This window comes from Protomyctophum parallelum (genome assembly GCF_964188405.1).
Source record: "Protomyctophum parallelum genome assembly, chromosome: 18".
In the NCBI taxonomy this organism is placed as follows: domain Eukaryota; kingdom Metazoa; phylum Chordata; class Actinopteri; order Myctophiformes; family Myctophidae; genus Protomyctophum; species Protomyctophum parallelum.
In genome coordinates this window covers 25,092,120-25,112,594 of record NC_139716.1, presented here as the reverse complement: position 1 = coordinate 25,112,594, position 20,475 = coordinate 25,092,120, and the positions used below count along the sequence as shown (strand labels likewise).

The window sequence follows — 20,475 nt, the reverse complement described above, 5'->3', positions numbered from 1 at the left end:
ATGAATGGGAAAAGACTGCCCACACGGTCCTGCGCAATGAGTCATTACGCCTACATTTCCTAATCATTCTTCTACCGCAGGTTTGAGACCAGTCTGGTATGCGCATGCATAAAGTGATTGGCAAATCGAGAGGGCAAAGTGAGTTTAACGTTGTTTAAAAGAGCATTCATTGATTTGGGTGATTTGGAAACCCCCCCGGTCCGACAGGCCAACAGCACACACACCAACGCCCGCCCCCGCTCAATCATGATTGGTGGAAGGCCCCTCTCTATCCTGATTGGATGAAGGTTGGGTCACCTAGCCAAAAACGAAACCTAAGGTTTTTTTTGGGGGACAGGGATGAACCTCTTATATGGTCAGCACACTCTATAGTAGGGAGGATTATCACAACAAAACAAAACAAAAAAGTGATATTTGAATTAAGTGAAATCACTGAATATACCTTTAATGCAATCAGAATCAGATGTTTGGTCTGTTTGGATGCATGGGCTGTCAAGGCCAGAAACTCATTAGGCGTTCCCGCATAACGTCCGGGTATTACAATTTATACAATTTAGGCATTTAGCAGACGCTCTTAATCCAGAGCGATTTACATTAAGCAAGAACAAAAAAAGCATGGGAATAGATCACATAAAAACATTTATCAAGAAACATGCGTAAGCTAAGAAAGTAACAGTGGAATATCTATATAATGAAGCTATACATATAAACTATACCTCTATACTACTATGCTATACATATGTACTATGACGTGCTATGACATACAATGCAACTATAGTGCTGTCTACATAACATGCTATAAGTCTGTATCAAATGCTATCTAAGTCTACAGAAATGCTATCTAAGGGGGTGGGGTAAGTGCTATGGGCCATGATGGAGTCTGAAAAGGTGGGTTTTCAGACTACGGCGGAAGATTGGGAGTGATGCTGCAGTTCTGACTGCAATGGGAAGTGCATTCCACAGTTTTGGAGCCAGAAGGGAGAAGAGTTTGGGACGTGTGGAGCGTTGTCCCGGCGTTTTTAGTGAGGGTACTTCCAGCTTCCCTGCATTGGCTGATCTGAGTGCGCGCAAGGGTTTGTAGGGTTCGATCATACTTGCAAGATATGGGGGAGCCATACCTTTGGTTGCTTTGAATGCCAGCATCAGAGTTTTGTATTCTGTGCGGGCAGCGACCGGGAGCCAGTGGAGGGAGCGGAGAAGGGGGGAGACATGTGAGAATTTTGGCTGGTTGAAGACCAAGCGAGCTGCGGCATTTTGGATCAGCTGGAGAGGCTTAAGTGCACATGCTAGGCCAGTAAGGAGGGAGTTACAATAGTCGAGTTTTGACAAGACTGTTGTCTGGATTAGGAGCTGGGCTGAGTCCTGGGTGAGGAACGGTCTAATTCGTCGTATGTTATAGAGTGTGAACCTACAGGATCGAGTGACAGCTGTGATGTGAGTTTTGAACGAGAGCTGACTGTCCAGGACAACACCAAGATTCCTGGCTGTTGGGACAGACGTTACCAGGGCGTTGTCTACGGAAATAGTTAGCTCCCGCATAGGGCAGGACTTAGCTGGGAAGAAGAGAAGCTCAGTCTTGTCTGGGTTCAGTTTGAGGTGGTTGGAGGACATCCACTGTGAGATGTCAGCCAGGCATGCGGTGATGCGCTCTTCCACCTGAGTGGCAGAGGGGGGGAAGGATAGAAACAGTTGTGTGTCATCGGCGTAGCAGTGATAGGATATATTGTGAGCAGAGATGATAGTGCCAAGGGATTTAGTGTACAGTGAGAAAAGGAGGGGACCAAGTACAGATCCCTGTGGGACCCCAGTTTGGAGGGTTCGGGGGGATGATAACAGACCTTTCCAAGAAACCTGGTAGGTCCGGTCGGTGAGGTAGGAGGAGAACCACTTTAGTGCCGTTCCACCGATGCCTATAGATCCGCTAGGGTGTCTAGGAGCAGCTGGTGGTTCACTGTGTCAAATGCTGCCGATAGGTCTAGGAGGATCAGTACTGCAGAGTGGGAAGCAGCTTGGGCAGCATGTATAGTGCTTCTGTGACTGCCAGCAGGGCAGTTTCTGTGGAGTGGGCCTTCTTAAATCCGGACTGGTTGGGATCCAGCAGGTTGTTCTGTGAGAGATGGAGAGAGAGCTGGTTGGAGACAACACGTTCGATGGTTTTAGAAATAAATGAAAGGAGTGATACCGGTCTGTAGTTCTTGACATCTGAGGGGTCAAGGGTTGGTTTCTTGGGTATGATGATGATGTCACGCGTGACGCGCGCATATACCCTCTATACAGAAATGGGTGAAACCCTTGTGATTGTTTAACGCTGACTTCAGTCTTTGGGTGTGGCGGTGGCTGACGTTCAGTATTTCAGGCTATGTGTTTGTGATGTAATGGTGTGTGTTATCTCTCTGCAATGTAAATGAACGTGTCTGTTAATACTGGAGGCCCTCTGAGGATTCTTTTGGTGATAAAGGAGGACAAAGTCTACTTGGGGTCATGGGGTTCTCTGATGTTACAGTGAGTGTGTGCGTGCGTGCATGCGTGTGCGTGTGCGTGTGTGGATGCATGGCACGCAAATGTTAGTTAGTGTCAGTGTTAATTTGTGAGCGTGGGGGAGGGGTGAGACACAGATAGAGACTGTCTGCTACTTGTCCTCCACACGCCACATGAGTGCAGTACTTTCATCCGACGGAGCATTGGTCCGAACGACAACCTACCTCCTCCCTCACCCTAACCCTAACCTCCCCCGAACAAGACACCTAAACCTAACCGCAACCCTCTCCCGACTCGCAGCGCACCTCGGAGCATTGCTCCTTCGGAGCAATGCTCTGTCGGATGATAGTATGCCTCCCACGCCACATGTGGTCTTGCTTACATGGAGTCATCATAGCTACTTACTGTATAGGCTACAGTAACACTGTTGTTATTGCATGACAAGCTCCAGCATTAATCTCAATGCAAATATTACCAGGCCTCTTCCTCTCTATCGACCTGCTTGCAGTTCAAAGAGGATCAAAGGAGTGTGGTTGATTGTTTAAGCTCAACTGGTTTACACAGGGTTTAAACATGATTAAAAAGTTTGCACTTTTAGATTAGGGCTGCAGCTATACCTTCCAGATTCTTGCATTCATCAGCAAGTCAACATAAAACCTTTGGGTTTATTTATTTTTTACAACATTTCTCAAAAATGTTGAGTAGCCAATTCCCTCCCATTTTTCTCCCCAATTTAGTCCTATGACAATTGATTCCTCCCCATACACATTTATGTGTCATCACTGCTGTTGTATCTTACTGACCAGACAGTGGCCTTGTGGTTAGAGTGTCCGCCCTGAAACTGGGAGGTTGGGGGTTTGATCCCCACCTGGGTCATACCAAAGACTGTAAAAATGGGACCAATATGCCTCATATTTACATATAAATGCCATATGACCACCATATGCAAAATAGTGTGGTAGTATATATATATATATATATAATATATATATATAATATATATATATATATATATAACAAAATACATACATAAATGGATGCACCTGGGACGTATCCTCAGTGATGTATCCCAAGGTCATCGGGGTTTCGGGTCTCGCAACGTCATACCCCTCACTCAGGTGACCCAGCCGGGAGTGATCAAGTCCTGACTTACGTCCCAGTAGCTACCCTCGATAAGTCCCATTAGGGAAAAACCAGGGCCACACAATCCATTCCTCATGAACTACTCTGCCGGGACTGGGAGGTACCATTCTGGCACATGGAAGGACTAGGCTCTGTGGGTTGACACCTGTCCGGGCCCCTCCTACGTCTCACCAGGTCCACTCCTGCTCTCACCAGGTCAGGCCCTGTGCGTTGCACCAGACTCCCAGCACCAGGCACTTTATTCAGGAATGGTGGATTCTCAAGCCGCAACGGTTCCGCAGGCCCCACCTTGCCCTTGGTGGTGCCACCGGCTCCGCTTGAGGCTTGCATGGCCCTCCTAAAGGCCTCACGTGGGTTTGTTGGGCTTCTTCCTCACGGAAGACACAGGCTGGGGCGCTAACCCATACTGCTCCCGGGTGCCGTCTAATTTCCGGCTGCCACCACCCGTCTCTCCGGTGGTCATATATATATAAATATATATATATATATATATATATATATATATATATATATATATATATATACATATATACATATATATATGTATACCGTAGTCCTATACTAGCAGGGAATTGACAGCATATCCTGAATCAAGTTTTTGAAAACAAAACAAACAAGACAGACACACAACGACAAAACAAGACGGACACACAACATGGCAAGGTCACCCTTCAGACTGAGCAGAACATATAATGGACATAGCAGTGCACCCACACATTTCCTCATAATAAATATACTAAACAACCCAGCTGCGTTGGAGATCATGTCTAGCATACTCAGATTCAGGTTTAAAAGAGAGAAAAAGTGCCCCTCTGGGCACAGGTCTCCACCAGGCCAGGTCAGGTTGTGGCCTCCTGGTGGCGCTATAATAGGCCATACAACATTGATGGCAAAAGATGATTTGAGGCATTTTGTTCCAAAAATGTGTTTTGCAAAAGTCCACCTGTTGGTGGCGCTATAACAGGCCAATGTGAAAAGGGTGGGATATATTCCTCAGCCTAGTAGGAAAGTCTGTGAAAGATTTCAAGTAAATTGCACACTGCGTTCATGATTTTTCGGCCTGGTGGAGACAACAATGACAAATATACAATGACAAAATAAATATACATGAGGTGCCGCATGGTAGGATATACAATTTGGTAGAATGTGCCTCTTGTGCAACATTTAGCAGTAGATATATCTATCACAAATCCACAATTATAATTGTTTTGATCCTGGAACAAAAATGGGCATGGCATAATGAACGATACACATTACTGATTACACTACACACACTCACACAGTATAGACTTCTAGAATTATGTTACATCATGTAGGCTATTATATATATGGGAAAAGGCAAACAATTTCTACATCTAAAACAGTGAATTATCTACAGCCTTTAGTTGGTTGCACTGTAATCCCATTCATGTGATGTGGGTCAAAGGTGATGCATGACGGGGCTGTCGTGCTTATTTTTCGTCATTATTAGACCAAAGAGACGTGTATGGGCTACAAGCCAAATTGATGATAACACACACTTAGGCACGCACGCACACACACATAGGAGCCTGTTTAACAGCGATGGCCGTGTTGACACCCTCTTGAATGGAATGTATGGTATGGGTGGAACTTTGTTTGTCTGCCATGTCATGGTGACTTTACTGACTTATGTAATCCCCCTGCATGCTCTTATAAGAATGTATACACAACTACCTCCACAGACAGAGAGAAAGATGTAGACAGACAACAACAGGCTGGTGTTGGTATACGTTTTTTAAGGATAATAAACTAACAGAGTCTCTAACTTGAATTTGATTTACTAATGACTGACACTTGCAGTGCACAATTGACAGCAGCCAGCCATGCAGATAATGGTGACTCACTTGGCAAAACAAGAGTCGACGCCCTGTGCAGCTTTAGCTACTGTTATTCAGCACAGCACCAGCGACAGCTGAAGTAAACGGGCCTCTTATCTGTGGGCTAACAATAGAACACATACACGCGATGATCACGATGTGCCTTTTAGCTACAGTCACTATCATGAGTGTCTGGAAAAAAGGAAATGCATGAGCAAATTGAGCATGTGTAGTGTGTTCTTGTGGACTAAAAAGTAAGTGCTGCTCACCCGCACAGTCTGTGGCTGCACTCACACATGTAGTATCAGACACCTGTCTTGTGTCTGTCTGGTGTCTTGTGTTTAACACATCTAATACGTAGGACGTCTGGAAACGTCATAAGGATCCCGAAATATTAGTACCATTGACGTGTGAGGACGTCCTAGCGACGTCCCAGCGACGCGGGGCGAGATAAGAATATTCAGAATTTTTCCTATTTTTTTTTTTGGCATTTCGCTTTTCGCTTGCCGTATGCTAACGCTCAGTGCAACTATTAGCTTGTCATTGACTCCCATGTTAGCGCGGCGGAAAGAATGACTCGTATCTCCTAATCCAGGGCGCTCTCCGTGGTGATGAATGGATCGATATGCTGGCGCTTCATTTCTGCTCCTCATCCGTCTCTCCCGCAAAATATGAACTCTTTTTGGAGCGTAAAAAAATATATTAAGATGATCGGGGATCTGAAGTCTCTTTGTAAAGTCAACTTTTTTAGGAAAGTGTTTCCGGTTCATGGCTTTCAAAGTAAAAGCGATCAGACAACTCTGGCACCCCGGAGCTTCTTTTTTTATGCATTTCCTGTACTAAATGTGTTTTAATGACTGCTCCAATGCATTTTCAAACTAAGTCACATGGTTTGACCAAATATTTTTGTTTGGTCAAACCATGTGACTTCCTGTTATGGACCTTCGTCAAAATTACAACAAGTTAACAAAAGAAAAGACCTGGTACCCCTACATGGAGAAAGTAGGAACCGGGCTTCTTAGTAACAAGGATAAATAATTGGTTTACAAACTCAAAGACAAATTAAAGACAACTTCAAACAAAACTGGGCTAAACAAAACAAATCATAACTTACGGCATAACGAACCAGAAACAAGAACAAACGAAATACTAGAGGGATCGAGTCTCTGCTGCTGAATGCTGTCGTCCCCTCCAGAGCAAGAGTTCAAGGTCCAATCAGGGACCTGTCACTCAGAGCCATGTCTGTCAATTCACTTGAGTACTGTAGCAAAAGAAATACAACTTGTTACATGCCATAAAACATCATAACAAATACCAAACTTATAATTATTATCCTAATTTAATAGCCACCATAAATAATAATTATACTTAAACAAATAACAAATAATCAAAAGGACCGTGGTCCGTAACACTTCCATTGGAAATGAAAGGTGTTTGATGAGTGTAAGTGCAGCGTCACATGCACAGGGAAGGGGCTTTTTACAGCTTGTTAGGGCCGATACATACTCCAATTTTACCGCTGTTTCGGCGCTGTAGTGCCGAAATGATTTCGGCCCGTCAGAAATTTTCAGTATTTTCTGTCTGGTCTGGTCTGTCTGTCTGTACCCGTATGGGGCGACCAACTCCAGCCCATTAACAAGCCAAGAGTCCTAGCTGTGTGCCTAAATACGCTTTCATGGGGTGGCCCGAATGGCTGATGGACTCAATTCAATCCTTCCTGATGGAGAGGATTTCAATGGGAAATCTGGGGACGGTTGTAACAAATGCCTCCACTCACTTCCACGCCATATGGGTATCTGAAAGGTTGCCATAGTTACCCACTGAATATACAGTATATGTGGAGCTATCCGACGTATCTAAATAGTAACCTATCTAAGTCAGACATTACAAACTCCATATGTGGGTGTGGTTGATCTAGAGCAGTGGGTTTCGTTTCAACCCTTTCCATGTCCAGGTCCATTATGTATTAGTCATTTGAGCCACGGAACACCATTTGATGACAGTTAGCCTCTCGGACCTAAGACTAAAGTATATTTTGTTTTTCTAATTTCATGCTGTATTGATGTTGGTATTATTAGGAGAGCTAACAGGCAAACGTTTAGCAAAATAGCAATTCTTCTACATTCTCTAAATGTGTAAGTAAGTAAGCCTTGCCGAGCCATGATGTCATGAGGCCCATAGGGCAGGAGCCTATCTCCTGTTTCTGTAGCGTGAGGCAGCTTTGATGTACAAATACACCCCCTGGACATAACACTAGTATGTTGCGCACCTGGAACCCCCTCAAGGACCACTGGTGGTCCCCGGACCACTGGTTGAAAACCACTGATCTGGAGCTCCATAGATGGAGCCGGCAGAGACATCTAGTGCTGACATCATGCTATAAAACTATATATATATAGCTGACTCATCGTGCAATGTTACGAGCATCCAGCCAAGCAGTGTTTATCCATTCTTCATTAGCGTTAGCGACAAGACATACCTTTCAGTTCAAAGCTATTTTTCAGTCGCAATCCCAGCAACAGGATGGCTCATTATGACCTTCGGGTGGACGAGGAGACTCTGGAGCCTAATCAGTACTTCAAGATCCGTACCCAGGCCGTCCAAGCTCTGAAGGACATGGGCGAGGACCCTTACCCGCATAAATATCACGTGGATATGTCACTCACAGAATTCATTGGGATATACAGCCGCCTTCAGCCTGAAGAACATCTGACGGATGTTGTTCTTAATGTGTCGGGTCGCATCCATGCCAAGAGGGCAAACAGCGCTAAATTGCTATTTTACGACTTGCGAGGGGAAGGTGTCAAGTTGCAGGTTATGGCGAGCTCAAAGTTTTACACGTCTGCGAAGGGATTTGAGGCCATCAACAGCAAGCTGCGTCGCGGTGATATCGCCGGTGTCCGTGGTAATCCAGGGAAGACCAAGAAAGGAGAGCTGAGCATCATTCCAATAGAGATGACTCTACTTTCCCCATGTTTGCATATGTTGCCACATCTTCACAGTGGGCTAAAAGTCAAGGAGACCAGATTCCGTCAGCGCTACCTGGATCTGATTCTCAACGACTACGTGAGGCAGAAATTTGTGACGCGTTGTAAGGTCATCACCTACCTGCGCAGCTTCCTGGACCAGCAGGGATTTCTGGAGGTCGAGACGCCAATGATGAGCCAAATTCCCGGTGGAGCGGTGGCTCGTCCTTTTGTTACTCGGCACAATGAGCTGGACCTGAAGCTCTTCATGAGGATTGCACCCGAGCTCTACCACAAGATGCTTGTGGTCGGCGGTTTAGACAGAGTGTACGAGATTGGTCGTCAGTTCAGAAATGAGGGCATTGATCTCACTCATAATCCAGAGTTCACCACTTGTGAATTCTACATGGCCTATGCCGATTACAACGACTTGATGAAAATCACAGAGGAACTTCTGTCGGGGATGGTGAAGTACATCAAAGGTGGGTACAAGATAACATATCATCCCGATGGCCCAGAGGGAAAGGCATGTGAGATTGACTTCACTCCACCATTCAGGAGAGTGAGCATGACACGTGACCTGGCAAAGGTAATGGACGTTACGTTCCCTCCTCCTGAAACCTATGACAGTGACGAGACTCGTAAGTTCTTTGACGAGTTGTGTTCCCAAAGGGGAGTGCAATGTCCTCCCCCCAGAACCACGGCCCGCCTCCTTGACAAGTTGGTGGGAGAATTCCTTGAAGTCACATGCATCGACCCCACCTTTATCTGTGACCATCCTCAAATCATGAGCCCTCTTGCAAAAGGACACAGAAGCGATAAAGGCCTGACTGAGCGTTTTGAGCTCTTTGTGATGAAGAAGGAGCTCTGCAATGCCTACACGGAGTTGAACGATCCTATCAGGCAGAGAGAGCTCTTTGAGCAGCAGGCCAAGGCCAAAGCTGAGGGTGATGATGAGGCTATGTTCATCGACGAAACCTTCTGCACAGCTCTAGAGTATGGTCTGCCACCAACTGCCGGTTGGGGTATGGGCATTGATCGTCTCACCATGTTCCTCACAAACTCTAACAACATCAAGGAGGTGCTGCTCTTTCCAATCATGAAGCCTGATGACAACAAGGCAGCAGCACCCGTATAGAGGACACCTCTGTCTAAATGACAGGACCTCTGAGCTCAGCCCCCCCGGGGCAAGAGTTGTCAGATTGATTGATTGATTGATTCTTTATTGCAGACTCAGGGGAATCCATATCACAGTACAGAACAGCAACACAATAGATAAAAAGAATAATAAAATAGAAAGAAATATACAATAAAAAGAGTTCCACCATATTCAGTTTCAAACATACAGACAAGTTCGCCAATGGTTCCACAGTCTGGAGGAGAACCTGACAGAACTACGTATCGGGTTAGTGATGACATTAATGATGTCATTTACTGACTCAGATACCCTACACATGAATTCATACATAATCAGAGTTAAGGTATGTGCAAAAAAAGTACAATAGAATAAATATTTAAATATTTGTTGACAGAATCAGATTGGCTTAGATTCTTGAACATTAGTTTTATGCCAATCTATAGGACAAATTGAAACACCTGTGTTTGTCCACAACTTGGCAGGTGTAGGACTCCATTTGAAACTCATGAATTATAAGCAAACAAAGAGCTAGAGGCGCTCCGATTGAAATGGCCCCAAGGCCCCGTCTGGCTTTACAGATTAGCACAATTTTTACGGCCTACCTGTCCAGAAAACGTCTATTTAAAAATGTTTCCATATATGGGCATTCCCAGACGATGCCCTGTTAGGCCACCCACATTAATACAATCCTTTTTATGCTCTGTTGTTTCAGCGCAACCTCGCCCTTTAGGGCCCCTTTAGGGCAAGGTCGCTTCTCGCCTTCAGGGCGTCTTACTGGTACCATTTAAGTGGCATACAAGTCAATCAGATGTATAGTAGTATAATATCGCTTTGTGACAGGCCTAAACATTCTTCCCTTCCTCCCCACACACACAGGAACAGTTTTCATGTGGGTTTTGACATATAATAATTCTGGAAGTATTTTCCCCTTACGCACTAGATCGGTATCGTGAAAGAAAAAAAATCTGTGATCGGGATCGGTCCTAAAAAACCTGATCGGAGCACCCCTACAAACAGCTGGAGCAGCCCCCGGTGGCCCCCCTGGGCACCGGGGGCCTCAAGTCCTATAAATCTGGCACGGGGAGGAAGCTGGTAATAATGCCGAAAGATGCAGGAAACAAATCCATCAGTCATTCTGGCAGGTCAGAGGGAAAAGCCAAGGAAGGCTATAGGAAGGCTCTGAAACCATATAGGAAGACATCTGCATGCATGACAGTAACTATATTTTCCCAGAAGAACACAGTTTGCCGGACACTGCTATTTTTATCTATCTACCTGTCCGTCCGTCCGTTCTTCTGTCTGTCTTATTATCATTGATTATTATTTCGAAACATTATTTCACAAGCCCACTTCCCACATAGGCCTGCTGTTGCAATGGTGCACAGTCTGCACAGGTCTGTCCGTAGGCCTATAATAGGCCTAGCTTATTACACGAGCATTCCAGCAGAGCAGAAATATGGCCAGGATTTCCTCTTGTCCTCTTTAAGTGGAATAGATCCTGTCCTAGTCTTTGCATGATGACCTGCCACAGAAGCCAGACAACAAACACTCTGATGTCCTCTGCGAGCACGTGTTGTATGGGACCCAATGAACCCGTAACACTATGCATGCATGGCCCCAGTGACCCCCACACGCACGGACGCACGGACGCACGCACACACGCACAGACGCACGCAAGCATGCAAGCACGCAAGCACGCACGCACACGCAAGAGAAAGTGTGCGTACGTGTGTGCGGTTTACTCATCAAATTACTGAGTAAACCAGTAAAGTGTGTTCCACTCAAGATTGTGCCAACCCCAAAAATGTGTCTGTTTCCTCCTCATCTCCACCTCTCTAACACCACCTGTGCGGCCTCCCTCCCACCCACTAGTCTGGACGCCTAATCCCAGATAAGCCTCTTAATGCAGAGAGACAGAGAGAGAGAGAGAGAGAGAGAGAGAGAGAGGGAGAGAAGAGGGAGAGAAGAGGGAGAGAGAGAGAGAGAGAGAGAGAGAGAGAGAGAGAGAGAGAGAGAGAGAGAGAGAGAGAGAATGTGAGAGGAGAGGCTGACCTTCCAAGGCGATTACAGGCCTGGCACGTTTGGTTTCACAATAACTTTCGAAAGAAACACCCAGAAGACAGCTCCCTCCCTGTGACTTTGACAGTTAAACGTCGCTGCCTGTGGTACAACATGGAGAGGCCTCAAAATAAACAGTCGACTCAACAACACAACAACAGCAGCATCGTCAATCAAAGTGATTTAGACGTGCACCTTTGTAGAAGGTGAAAAGGGAGATGACATCTGCATGCCACTAGAGGGCAGTATACATTCAGTATAGATTCAGTGTGTGTCTGTCCTAGCTGGGTCAGACCAGTGGTTGATGTCAAGGACCCCCAAATTGACACTTATTAGCCCACGGACCACCATTTTAAAAGATTTTTATGGCTCTAGTGATTTTCAACCATTTTCATTTCAACGACCCGAAGTTTGACATGCATTTATATTGCTTTATATAGTAAAATAAATTAATCAATCAGTTAATTTAACTCAGAGTGTGTACAAATGGAACCAAATTTAGGTGTGTGGTTCCATTTGTGCACTCGCTGAGTTACGGACCCATTCTCCATATTCAGAGCGCCAGCAAGGTGATACCTATAGGTGACACTTCCCATAGGCAGCCCATTCATCCAAACAGAAAAGTCCTCTCTATATTAAACAACATCAAAATCACCAACATTGCAGCTGTAGGGAAAGCTTGAATTATCCTCTTTCAATCTGTAAAGTTTTTGTTCAAGAAATTCCTTGCAGCTGATTTAGTATATTCGGCAAAGGCCCAATTTAGGGTCCAACACTTTTAATCCATATCCGAGTTGATTTAGAGCTAGTAAATGGCATTTGGTTCCATTTGTACACTCTCAGAGTTAAACTAACTTTGATATCAGAGATAGAAATGCCATTAAATGGGGGGCCTGTAGACTGATGCATGTCAAACTGGTGGTCCTTGAAATTAAACGGGTTGAGAATCACTGCTAGAGTCTTCTCTTATGGGGGTCCCAGGCATATCTTTTCCAATGGGGGTCCGCGGGCGAATTAGTGTCAATTTGGGGGTCCTTGACGTGAATACGTTTGGGAACCACTGTTTTACACCACTGCGAGGTTGGTGGCTTTGAGGTCTTGCATCTCTACCAGAGGAGTGGGATTTTCAGTCAGGACAGAACATGCACTTTTTCAACATTATATTATAATAACCACATAAATCCCTTTTCTGGGGGCAAACATTAAGGTGCACATAGCAGATCTACAAGGACATTCTAGTGCACATATTATAGGGCCTTGGGGGGCCCCGGCATATACTGTATATAGGGTTTAAGGGGGGGGGGGGTCTTCAACAGGGGGTCCGGGTCCCCTAGGGGGTCCTCAGAGTTACTATAGGTGGGCCGTCAAATCTTTGTGTGTTAGGATATATCCTTTTACATTAACCATATTCCCTAGTATTCTGAGGAGGACTACAATCTCTCGCTGTGAGCTTAATTGTATGGGGATTGGCTATTTTTGGTAAAGTTCTCCTCGGAATAGGGAATGGTTAATGAAAGTAGATGATCTACAAGTTCACAATGTAAATTTGAAGTTATGTCTTGCCTGTGAGTGGGGGGGGGGGGGAGGGGGGAGCTGTACAGACAGACAGACAGACAGACAGACAGACAGACATACAACTTCCCACAGACAAGCAAATCACAGTCTGAAGAACACAACAGGAGATTTTCAGATTTTCTTCTAAGGTTTTTATTTTTTAGAAACTCACTATTACATCAAACTATAGACAAAGTTGTGAACAAGCTAAAGTAAAGGATGGCTAGGATGGCAGCGCGGACCTGCATGCTCGTGGGCTGTGGTCGTGTGGACCGTGGTGCAGGGAAGGGTTGGGATGCGGAACAATCACTTCTTGCAGCCGCGGTCATGGCATGCACAGGCCAGAGAAGTAACCAGGATCACGAACTCCTGGAAGTCAACCTTGGAGTCCCCGTTGTGGTCAAGTGCCTTCATGAGTGAGTCCAGCTGCGCTGGGTTCTTACACGCCTGCGTAAGGGACACAAAAACATACATACATAAGAGCATTGTTGGGGTATTTGTAAAAAAAATAATTAAAATTAAACTTAAATAAATAATAAAAGGATGTACTGATGAATGCTTCTATTTCAAAATAATCAAGACTTTCTTTTTTGTGTCAGTTATAATTCAAGCCTCACAGCTGTGGAAATATGAATGAGAGAAAGGTGCAGAAGAATTGACCTTACTTCCAATGAAGGTAAATGCTGAACGTAAATCGTGCGTATGTGGGGGTGCTGGGGGGTGTCATTGAGGGGGCAGAAAACAGCGCTTGAGGGCTGTTCATGCAGCCCTGGAGTGTGACAAGCTGGAGTTTTAAATGCGTTGTTTTCAATGAGGGCGGCGCAAATATCAGCAATTTTAGGCATGTGTGTAACATGCCAACTGTTTTAAAGTATTGTACAGTGACAACTAAAGTCTCTGTAATGTTTATGTTTTATATTATTACTAAAAAACAATTTAAAATAAAGGGATCATTAAAGCTGGGCTGTTGCCTGTCTGCCCGAATCCAATGCATTCTGTCAACTACCGGCCCAGGACCTTGTCACTCTCCGCCATTGGACTGGCCCCTGAAGTGAACGGAGTTGTCACAACTCTCTCACCTGAACGGCACTGGACTAGTCTAGCCAAGGGTGCTTTGAATTTTCCAAGGGTGCTGTGGCACCAGAACAATCCCTGAAACAGCGTCCTTGCAAGCGCACACCTAACCGCCACATGCGGCCCCCACCAGGTTCATATCAGAATACTGATATAGTATTATTTTCTGCTGTTTCAATTCCAAATTGCAAACATGACCAGCTTTGATTACTTCAGTCTCTATATGTATAGCTTGTTGGAGTATATATATTTATGTCCAATGTATTTGTATTTAGTTCATAAAATTAACATAACTATAACTAATTGCATTTGAAATTCAATAAAAAATTAACTTTTCAGGATTCCATAAAAAAAACAAAAAACATTCAGGATTTGAATTCAAATGAATTCAAGTTCAAAGCGTGTCTAACTGCGACGCTGTTTGAGCTTGTAGATCGGCTATTTATGCTAAGTATGCAATGTGGCCCTCTGGAGTGAGGGGGCCGCTCTCCAGATCCCCTGATCTACAACGGTACACTACAATACCTTCATCATGCATGGCAGCTCCTTCTCCAGCAGGGTCTTCACCTCAGCCTTGCTCAGGGTGCCGTCGGCGCCAGCGTACTGGTCGAAGGTCTTCATGAGGCCGCACATGCATGCCTCTAGGCCTGTTGGCTTGCAGTCCATGATGGCTGTTTAGAGCTGGAGATGTTAGAACAAAACGACAAAGAGAGTTAAATCACCGTCCACAGAAAGAGAAGTGAATGAGAGTCGGACGGAGCGGAGTCTCCTTTTTATGCTTGCCTATAACAATGGGATAAAAGGTGTATATATTACAGCGTAAGTGTGTGGCTAAGGGCTGCCAAGGGGTGCCACACACTATGACAACAACATCTTAATCCCACACAACGCCCAATGTACACATCACCACAGATGATTGAGCATTATACAACAGGTCGTTTCGCGGGAACCAATCTGATTGGTTGAAACAGCCTTCTAGCCGTGGATCAAACGAGCACCACTCCCAGAGCGCAGCTAACAAGGTGGCTAGGCTAGCTAGTTTCTTGGGACATTTGTGGTCGTAGTGACTACATCGGTCATTAAAAAAAAAGTTTTTTCAGCGATTTTCTTAGTTTTAAGGGTAACTGTTGTATAATTGCAATATTACACTTGAGGGTGTGGTTTAACGTGATTATTGCCACTTGAGTGATGCTTGCGAAACTCGACTACGTCTCGTTCCTGACCGCATCACTGTCGTGGCAATAATCACGTTAAACCACACCCTCTCGTGTAATATTGCTTAATTAGTCATCTGCTTTATGCTCTCTCTGATGTCCTTATCCTGCCACCCTAATTAAAACCCACGCAGTGTTTATCCGGCTGCCTTTTTCCGCCTTCTCCTACCAAACCACACCGTTTGCCCACATCTCACCATGCACAACACCACCGGCATGCCAGTCCAGACATAACGCACTACTTTGCATCCATGCAACTGTCATAATTACAGTTTGCATTTGCTTGATGTTATTGCGCAACATTTCAGTTTAGGCCACACCCCATTCCACTGCGCGCACACACACACACACACACACACACACACACACACACACACACACACACACACACACACACACACACACACAGACACACACACACACACACACACACACACTCTAACTAAGATAGCTGATCTACAAGCTCACAGTGCCTTGCAACACGTACGAGGCATTGTGATCATGTAGATCAGCTATTGTTATTTTCATCTGTGGAACCGATAAAACAGAACTTAATGCCTCAACTATTCCAATGATTGTCAAGTGTGAGAGAGAGATTTCTCTAGTCCCCAGTGAGGTGTGGTTTCCAAGAGACACACTGTAGTTTTTAATCTGGTTGCATATAATTATAGAAGACACCCAACTCTGGAAGGGCAGTCATTTATCGTATTTCCCCAAACAAATTAATTGTGGGGGAGAGACGCAAAGCAGCACAGCAGCAGTGTAATCTATAAGATGGCCACGTGTTCGCTCGTTCATGGTTGAGGGTATTGTAGGTACAGCAAAGGCCAACAGGCACGCATAGCCTTAGGCTATGCACCTACCATCACCACATCAACCCATCCCCGTTCTGGCTGGGCATGTCATCATAATAGGTGAAAGACAGGCAAACATTAGGTGAATATTCGATCTACAGAAGTACTTGAAGTAGACTGTACAAGTGCATTTAACTTAAGTTTGTTACCTACTGTACTAGTTTTGCTCTGGTAAATATCCTTTATTCAACCCATGAGTGAATACATGATTCACATGAAAACGTGTGAGAGAGTGTGAGAAAACGCAGCAGGATGCGTGGTGGTTAACACCTTTTTGTTGTTATTGTAGCCCTGCATTATAATGCAATTCATCGAAGAGCGAAAGCGAGCTAGGGCTCTACTGACTGAGCTACTCGTACACAGTAAGTTGTTTTCTTGTAAACAGCTGAATCATGTTTTAATGTTTTTAATAACTACTATGTGTGTCCCTATGTACATTTTGAAAGGTCACTAAACAATAACACTGTGACTGGAAATAATATTGTGATATGCCTAATGACTAGATATTGTCTTAAATGTATTTTAAGCCTTAACTGGGCACCAGGAAAGATGCATGACACTTTTACCACTCACATGATGAGTGAGTGAGTAAGAACAATTCAACTCTGAGAGTGTATGTCAGTGGTTCTCACCCTTGTCAGGCCGTGACAAAAGCACTTAATGGAATGTAGGAGTTGAGGCATTCGATTTTGTTCGACTCTGTTCCACAGATACACATTGTGAAAATAGCTCTAATCCTCCAAAATTAATCTACCCACCTTAGGTCAACTTACTGTGGGTGTGTCTTGCAGCTTTACACGGTCTGCAAAGTTTCTGACTCACCAGGTTCGGAAATTCTTGTGACAATCATTTATATTAGAGAGTGCAACTGTAATCAAAAAGGGTCCATTTCGACACATTTGTGCACTCTGCACTGAGATACGGATGGATATGAACACTGAGGATTCTCACGGTGTATTTGGCCGTTAAGCGGAAGTGTGTTTTCTCTAATGCTGTTCAAGTTTGGACACAACGTTCTGCATGCAGGATGTGTGAGGTTTATTTCATCACTGCACTGTGTGGAAACTTAATCTCTGCATGACAGATGTCAAAGTTGTCCTTGAAATGAAAATGTTAGCAGTCACTTTTATTATTTTTTCAGTGGCAGGAATTGCGCACCAGAGGAGTAACTGTCAATCCATACGCTTGAATTGTGGGCAATTGGGAATCTTTATATGAGTAGTTATATTCTGTGTTTTTCTGTGTGTGCATGCATGTGCGTTTGTGTGCACGTGTGTGTGCATTTGCATTGGTTTGTGTGTTTACCGGTATGCGTTGTTGCGTGTTGGAGTTTATACATGTCACATTCACATGTCTAGGAAGCCAAGCAGAGGATGTGCAAAACAATCAAGAGACGACGTTTCCATTTCCGGCTGTCACTGACCTCAGGCCTACTGTAGGTCAATGACAGGAAATGGAAACATGGTCTCTGACGGTCTCTCGCTCTTGGCTTACAGCGTAGAGCCCCTCGCCACCACGGTTTACACCCAGTTTCATCCTCGTCACACAAGTCATTGTGAAACCTCGTCTTTTGTTGCGTAATCAAGATTATGACCACACTATTGTATTCATGAAAACACATCGGTGTGACAAAATAATAATGATCAAAAATGTATTTTGACACAAATAAATACACTAAACGGGTCAGAATTACTGCAAAAATACTGCCACCACAAATGTGTTTTGTAATATGAAAATGCAATAAAATACACAAGCACCCCCACTAGTCGCCAAGAAATCAGACCTTTTATCACACAAGTGTGAAATTATCACACAAAGTGATATTTTTGTGTAACGATATACTGTATGATGTGCCTGCCTTAGCTCTGGTCCATAGCCTTAATGCTCTTCTGGCCAAAACGTGCATTTATACGTGTGGTAGGGGGCTCAAAGTGTGTCCACTAAGGAAAGCAGGCTTTAATTACACAACCTGTCTTTGTATTGGTGAGTAGGTCAAACATTATTTTCATTTTCGCTACAGGAGAGGAGGAGAGGCTGGTCTGTATTTCATGCGAGGCAGGAAGCCAATCAGTTCCATAGTAGCCTTAATGCAAGGCAACAAGTGCATTAAGGCTATGGACCAGAGCTATGCCTGCCTCATATACATCTATCTATACTCCTTGAAGAAACAAGTGCACACCATGAAAGCTGGATAATACTGAGACTTTATAGAAAAATATTTACATTGCTATACAGTCATTTACTATATTGCATACATGTAGAAAACAATGATAGAAAAACAAATGGCATTCTGTCCACATAACTGTATGACCGGGAGCATTTGAGAATTGTGGGAGGCAATAGTCTGGCACACGCAAGACTACCATCACCCCATCTCTTTCCACCGTTCTATACAATAATGTGAGGAAATGTATATGCAGTATACTGTACATGCAGATGAAATGCTAATGGCAAATACTGTGAGTTAAGTGTCCACCACTGTGCTGCTCCTCCTCCTGGCTTTGTCCTCCGGCTCCACGCGTTCAAAGTAGTCAATGGACTCGTACAACGTCACCTGACACTGTGAGAACGACAGAGAGAGACAGAGAGAGAGAGAGAGAGATAGGAAAACCCATCATATACTGTATATCTATTAAGTCTAATCGCGACACGTTGTGAGCTTGCATATCTGCGATTAAAGAATACATCCCTGCCTTTAATTACTCTAGACCGGTGCCCGGCTGTAGAGCACTGAGTCGGTATCGTGTCAGAGTACCCGTTCCATCCATCTGTCAGTGCCCTTTTATGCCCATATATGGAGATTTCTGTATCTGTCTCTCTGTGTCTCTTTATTCCTATATATGGAGTTCTGTGTCAGGCATGCCCAAATATGGAGTGTTGTGATGTCAGAACAGGCCAGCTCCACATATGGGCCCTGGGGCCCTGTACAGAGCCCGGGCAGAGGCCTTTTGTGGCGGTTCTGGACAATTAACCGTGGGTCTGACCGACTCAACACCAGACACTGCACTCTCTGTGGGGGTGTGGAACGAGTGTGACAAAGTCGGTGGGGCGAATGGTTCTGGAGTTACGTGAATTACAGCCGTACACACGTACAGACAGACAGACGTACAGAGACGTGGTACATTTAAAGATAGATTAGGAATATAATTTCAGAGCTACAGTAAGTGCGAGTTTTTCTAAATAGTCAAAAAGGCAAATAAGTTTAGGCATGAAGGGTTTAGCACTGACGACAATAGGGCCCTACGTGCCTTAACCACTCAGCTAGTATCAGCTCAACCAAGTCTACCTTTAAAGGTCTAACTTTATTCTGCCAAACAGGTGAACTTGTTGCCTATAGACTCACCCAATGTGAGGAACCATGGGAGGAGGTTGTGCTGCTTCCATCCACCCCCAAATCTGCCATCGGCACCTCTGTAGAATCACGGTCATGGGGGACCTCATAGATAACCCTAGCTGCTTTCCCTGAGACAGACACACATGCACACGCGTTACACATCCACACATATAGAGGGAAAGTGAATCAGATAGGGATTGAGATTGTTGTTCAGATGACCAGACACAGAACACTAACTATAGACAGGTGAAAGATAATTCTGTACCATGATTATAGCATCAGAACCCACACCATTCACCCTATAGCCTGCTGATCCATCCGCTCAATGTATCTTTACCGATTTTGGTGCATTGCTGCTTTTGAATGCATTTAAATTTGATTGATTTGCAAAGTAGCTGTTTATTCAGGTTATTATTCAGGTTCGTTTGGTAATGTTTTAAATGACTCTGTTTATGATATGGCAGAAACTGTGAATAGAAAGAAGGTAGGATTCATGAATCCTTCTAAAGGTAATATAATCCTTATTTAGAAGGATTCATGAATCCTTCTAAATAAAAATACTACTGGGAGCTCTAGAACGGTGTGGGGACATCCTACCTTATTTCTGTACTTCCCTTTTGGATCTTATTTCAGAAACTGTGAATAGACACCGTTATGTAGGCCTAATGACAATACTTCTCTTTTAATTGGGTACCTTGTCTACTCTGCAGACAACAGAGGCAGATGAAAGTGATGAAGAGCAGTGGACACACGATAGCCACGGGAATCAGGACAGATGTCAGTGGCAGAGACCGTTCGTCCGCTTCGTCGATATTAGAATCAAT

The 20,475-nt window shown here is 44.5% G+C and overlaps 2 protein-coding genes and 1 long non-coding RNA gene across 3 annotated transcripts; 1 reads left to right on the top strand and 2 right to left on the bottom strand.

Moving 5' to 3' along the window:
* Nucleotides 1-7,982: 7,982 nt before the first annotated feature.
* On the top strand, nucleotides 7,983-9,563 carry LOC310876035 (lysine--tRNA ligase-like; the record flags this gene model as incomplete). The annotated part of the gene is made up of 1 exon (XM_083789482.1): nucleotides 7,983-9,563. The coding sequence occupies one exon, from the start codon at nucleotides 7,983-7,985 to the stop codon at nucleotides 9,561-9,563; it is 1,581 nt and encodes a 526-aa protein (XP_083645608.1).
* Nucleotides 9,564-13,304: 3,741 nt separating this feature from the next.
* LOC310875427 (protein S100-P-like) lies at nucleotides 13,305-15,014 on the bottom strand. Its single transcript, XM_083788655.1, has 2 exons — nucleotides 14,775-15,014; nucleotides 13,305-13,622 (listed from the first exon to the last, which is right to left on the bottom strand). The coding sequence occupies exons 1-2, from the start codon at nucleotides 14,913-14,915 to the stop codon at nucleotides 13,482-13,484; spliced, it is 282 nt and encodes a 93-aa protein (XP_083644781.1). The 5' UTR covers nucleotides 14,916-15,014; the 3' UTR covers nucleotides 13,305-13,481.
* Nucleotides 15,015-18,511: 3,497 nt separating this feature from the next.
* Nucleotides 18,512-20,475, bottom strand: LOC310875708. The gene is made up of 3 exons (XR_014570672.1): nucleotides 20,346-20,475; nucleotides 19,661-19,779; nucleotides 18,512-18,877 (listed from the first exon to the last, which is right to left on the bottom strand). It is a non-coding gene; the product is annotated as an uncharacterized lncRNA (long non-coding RNA).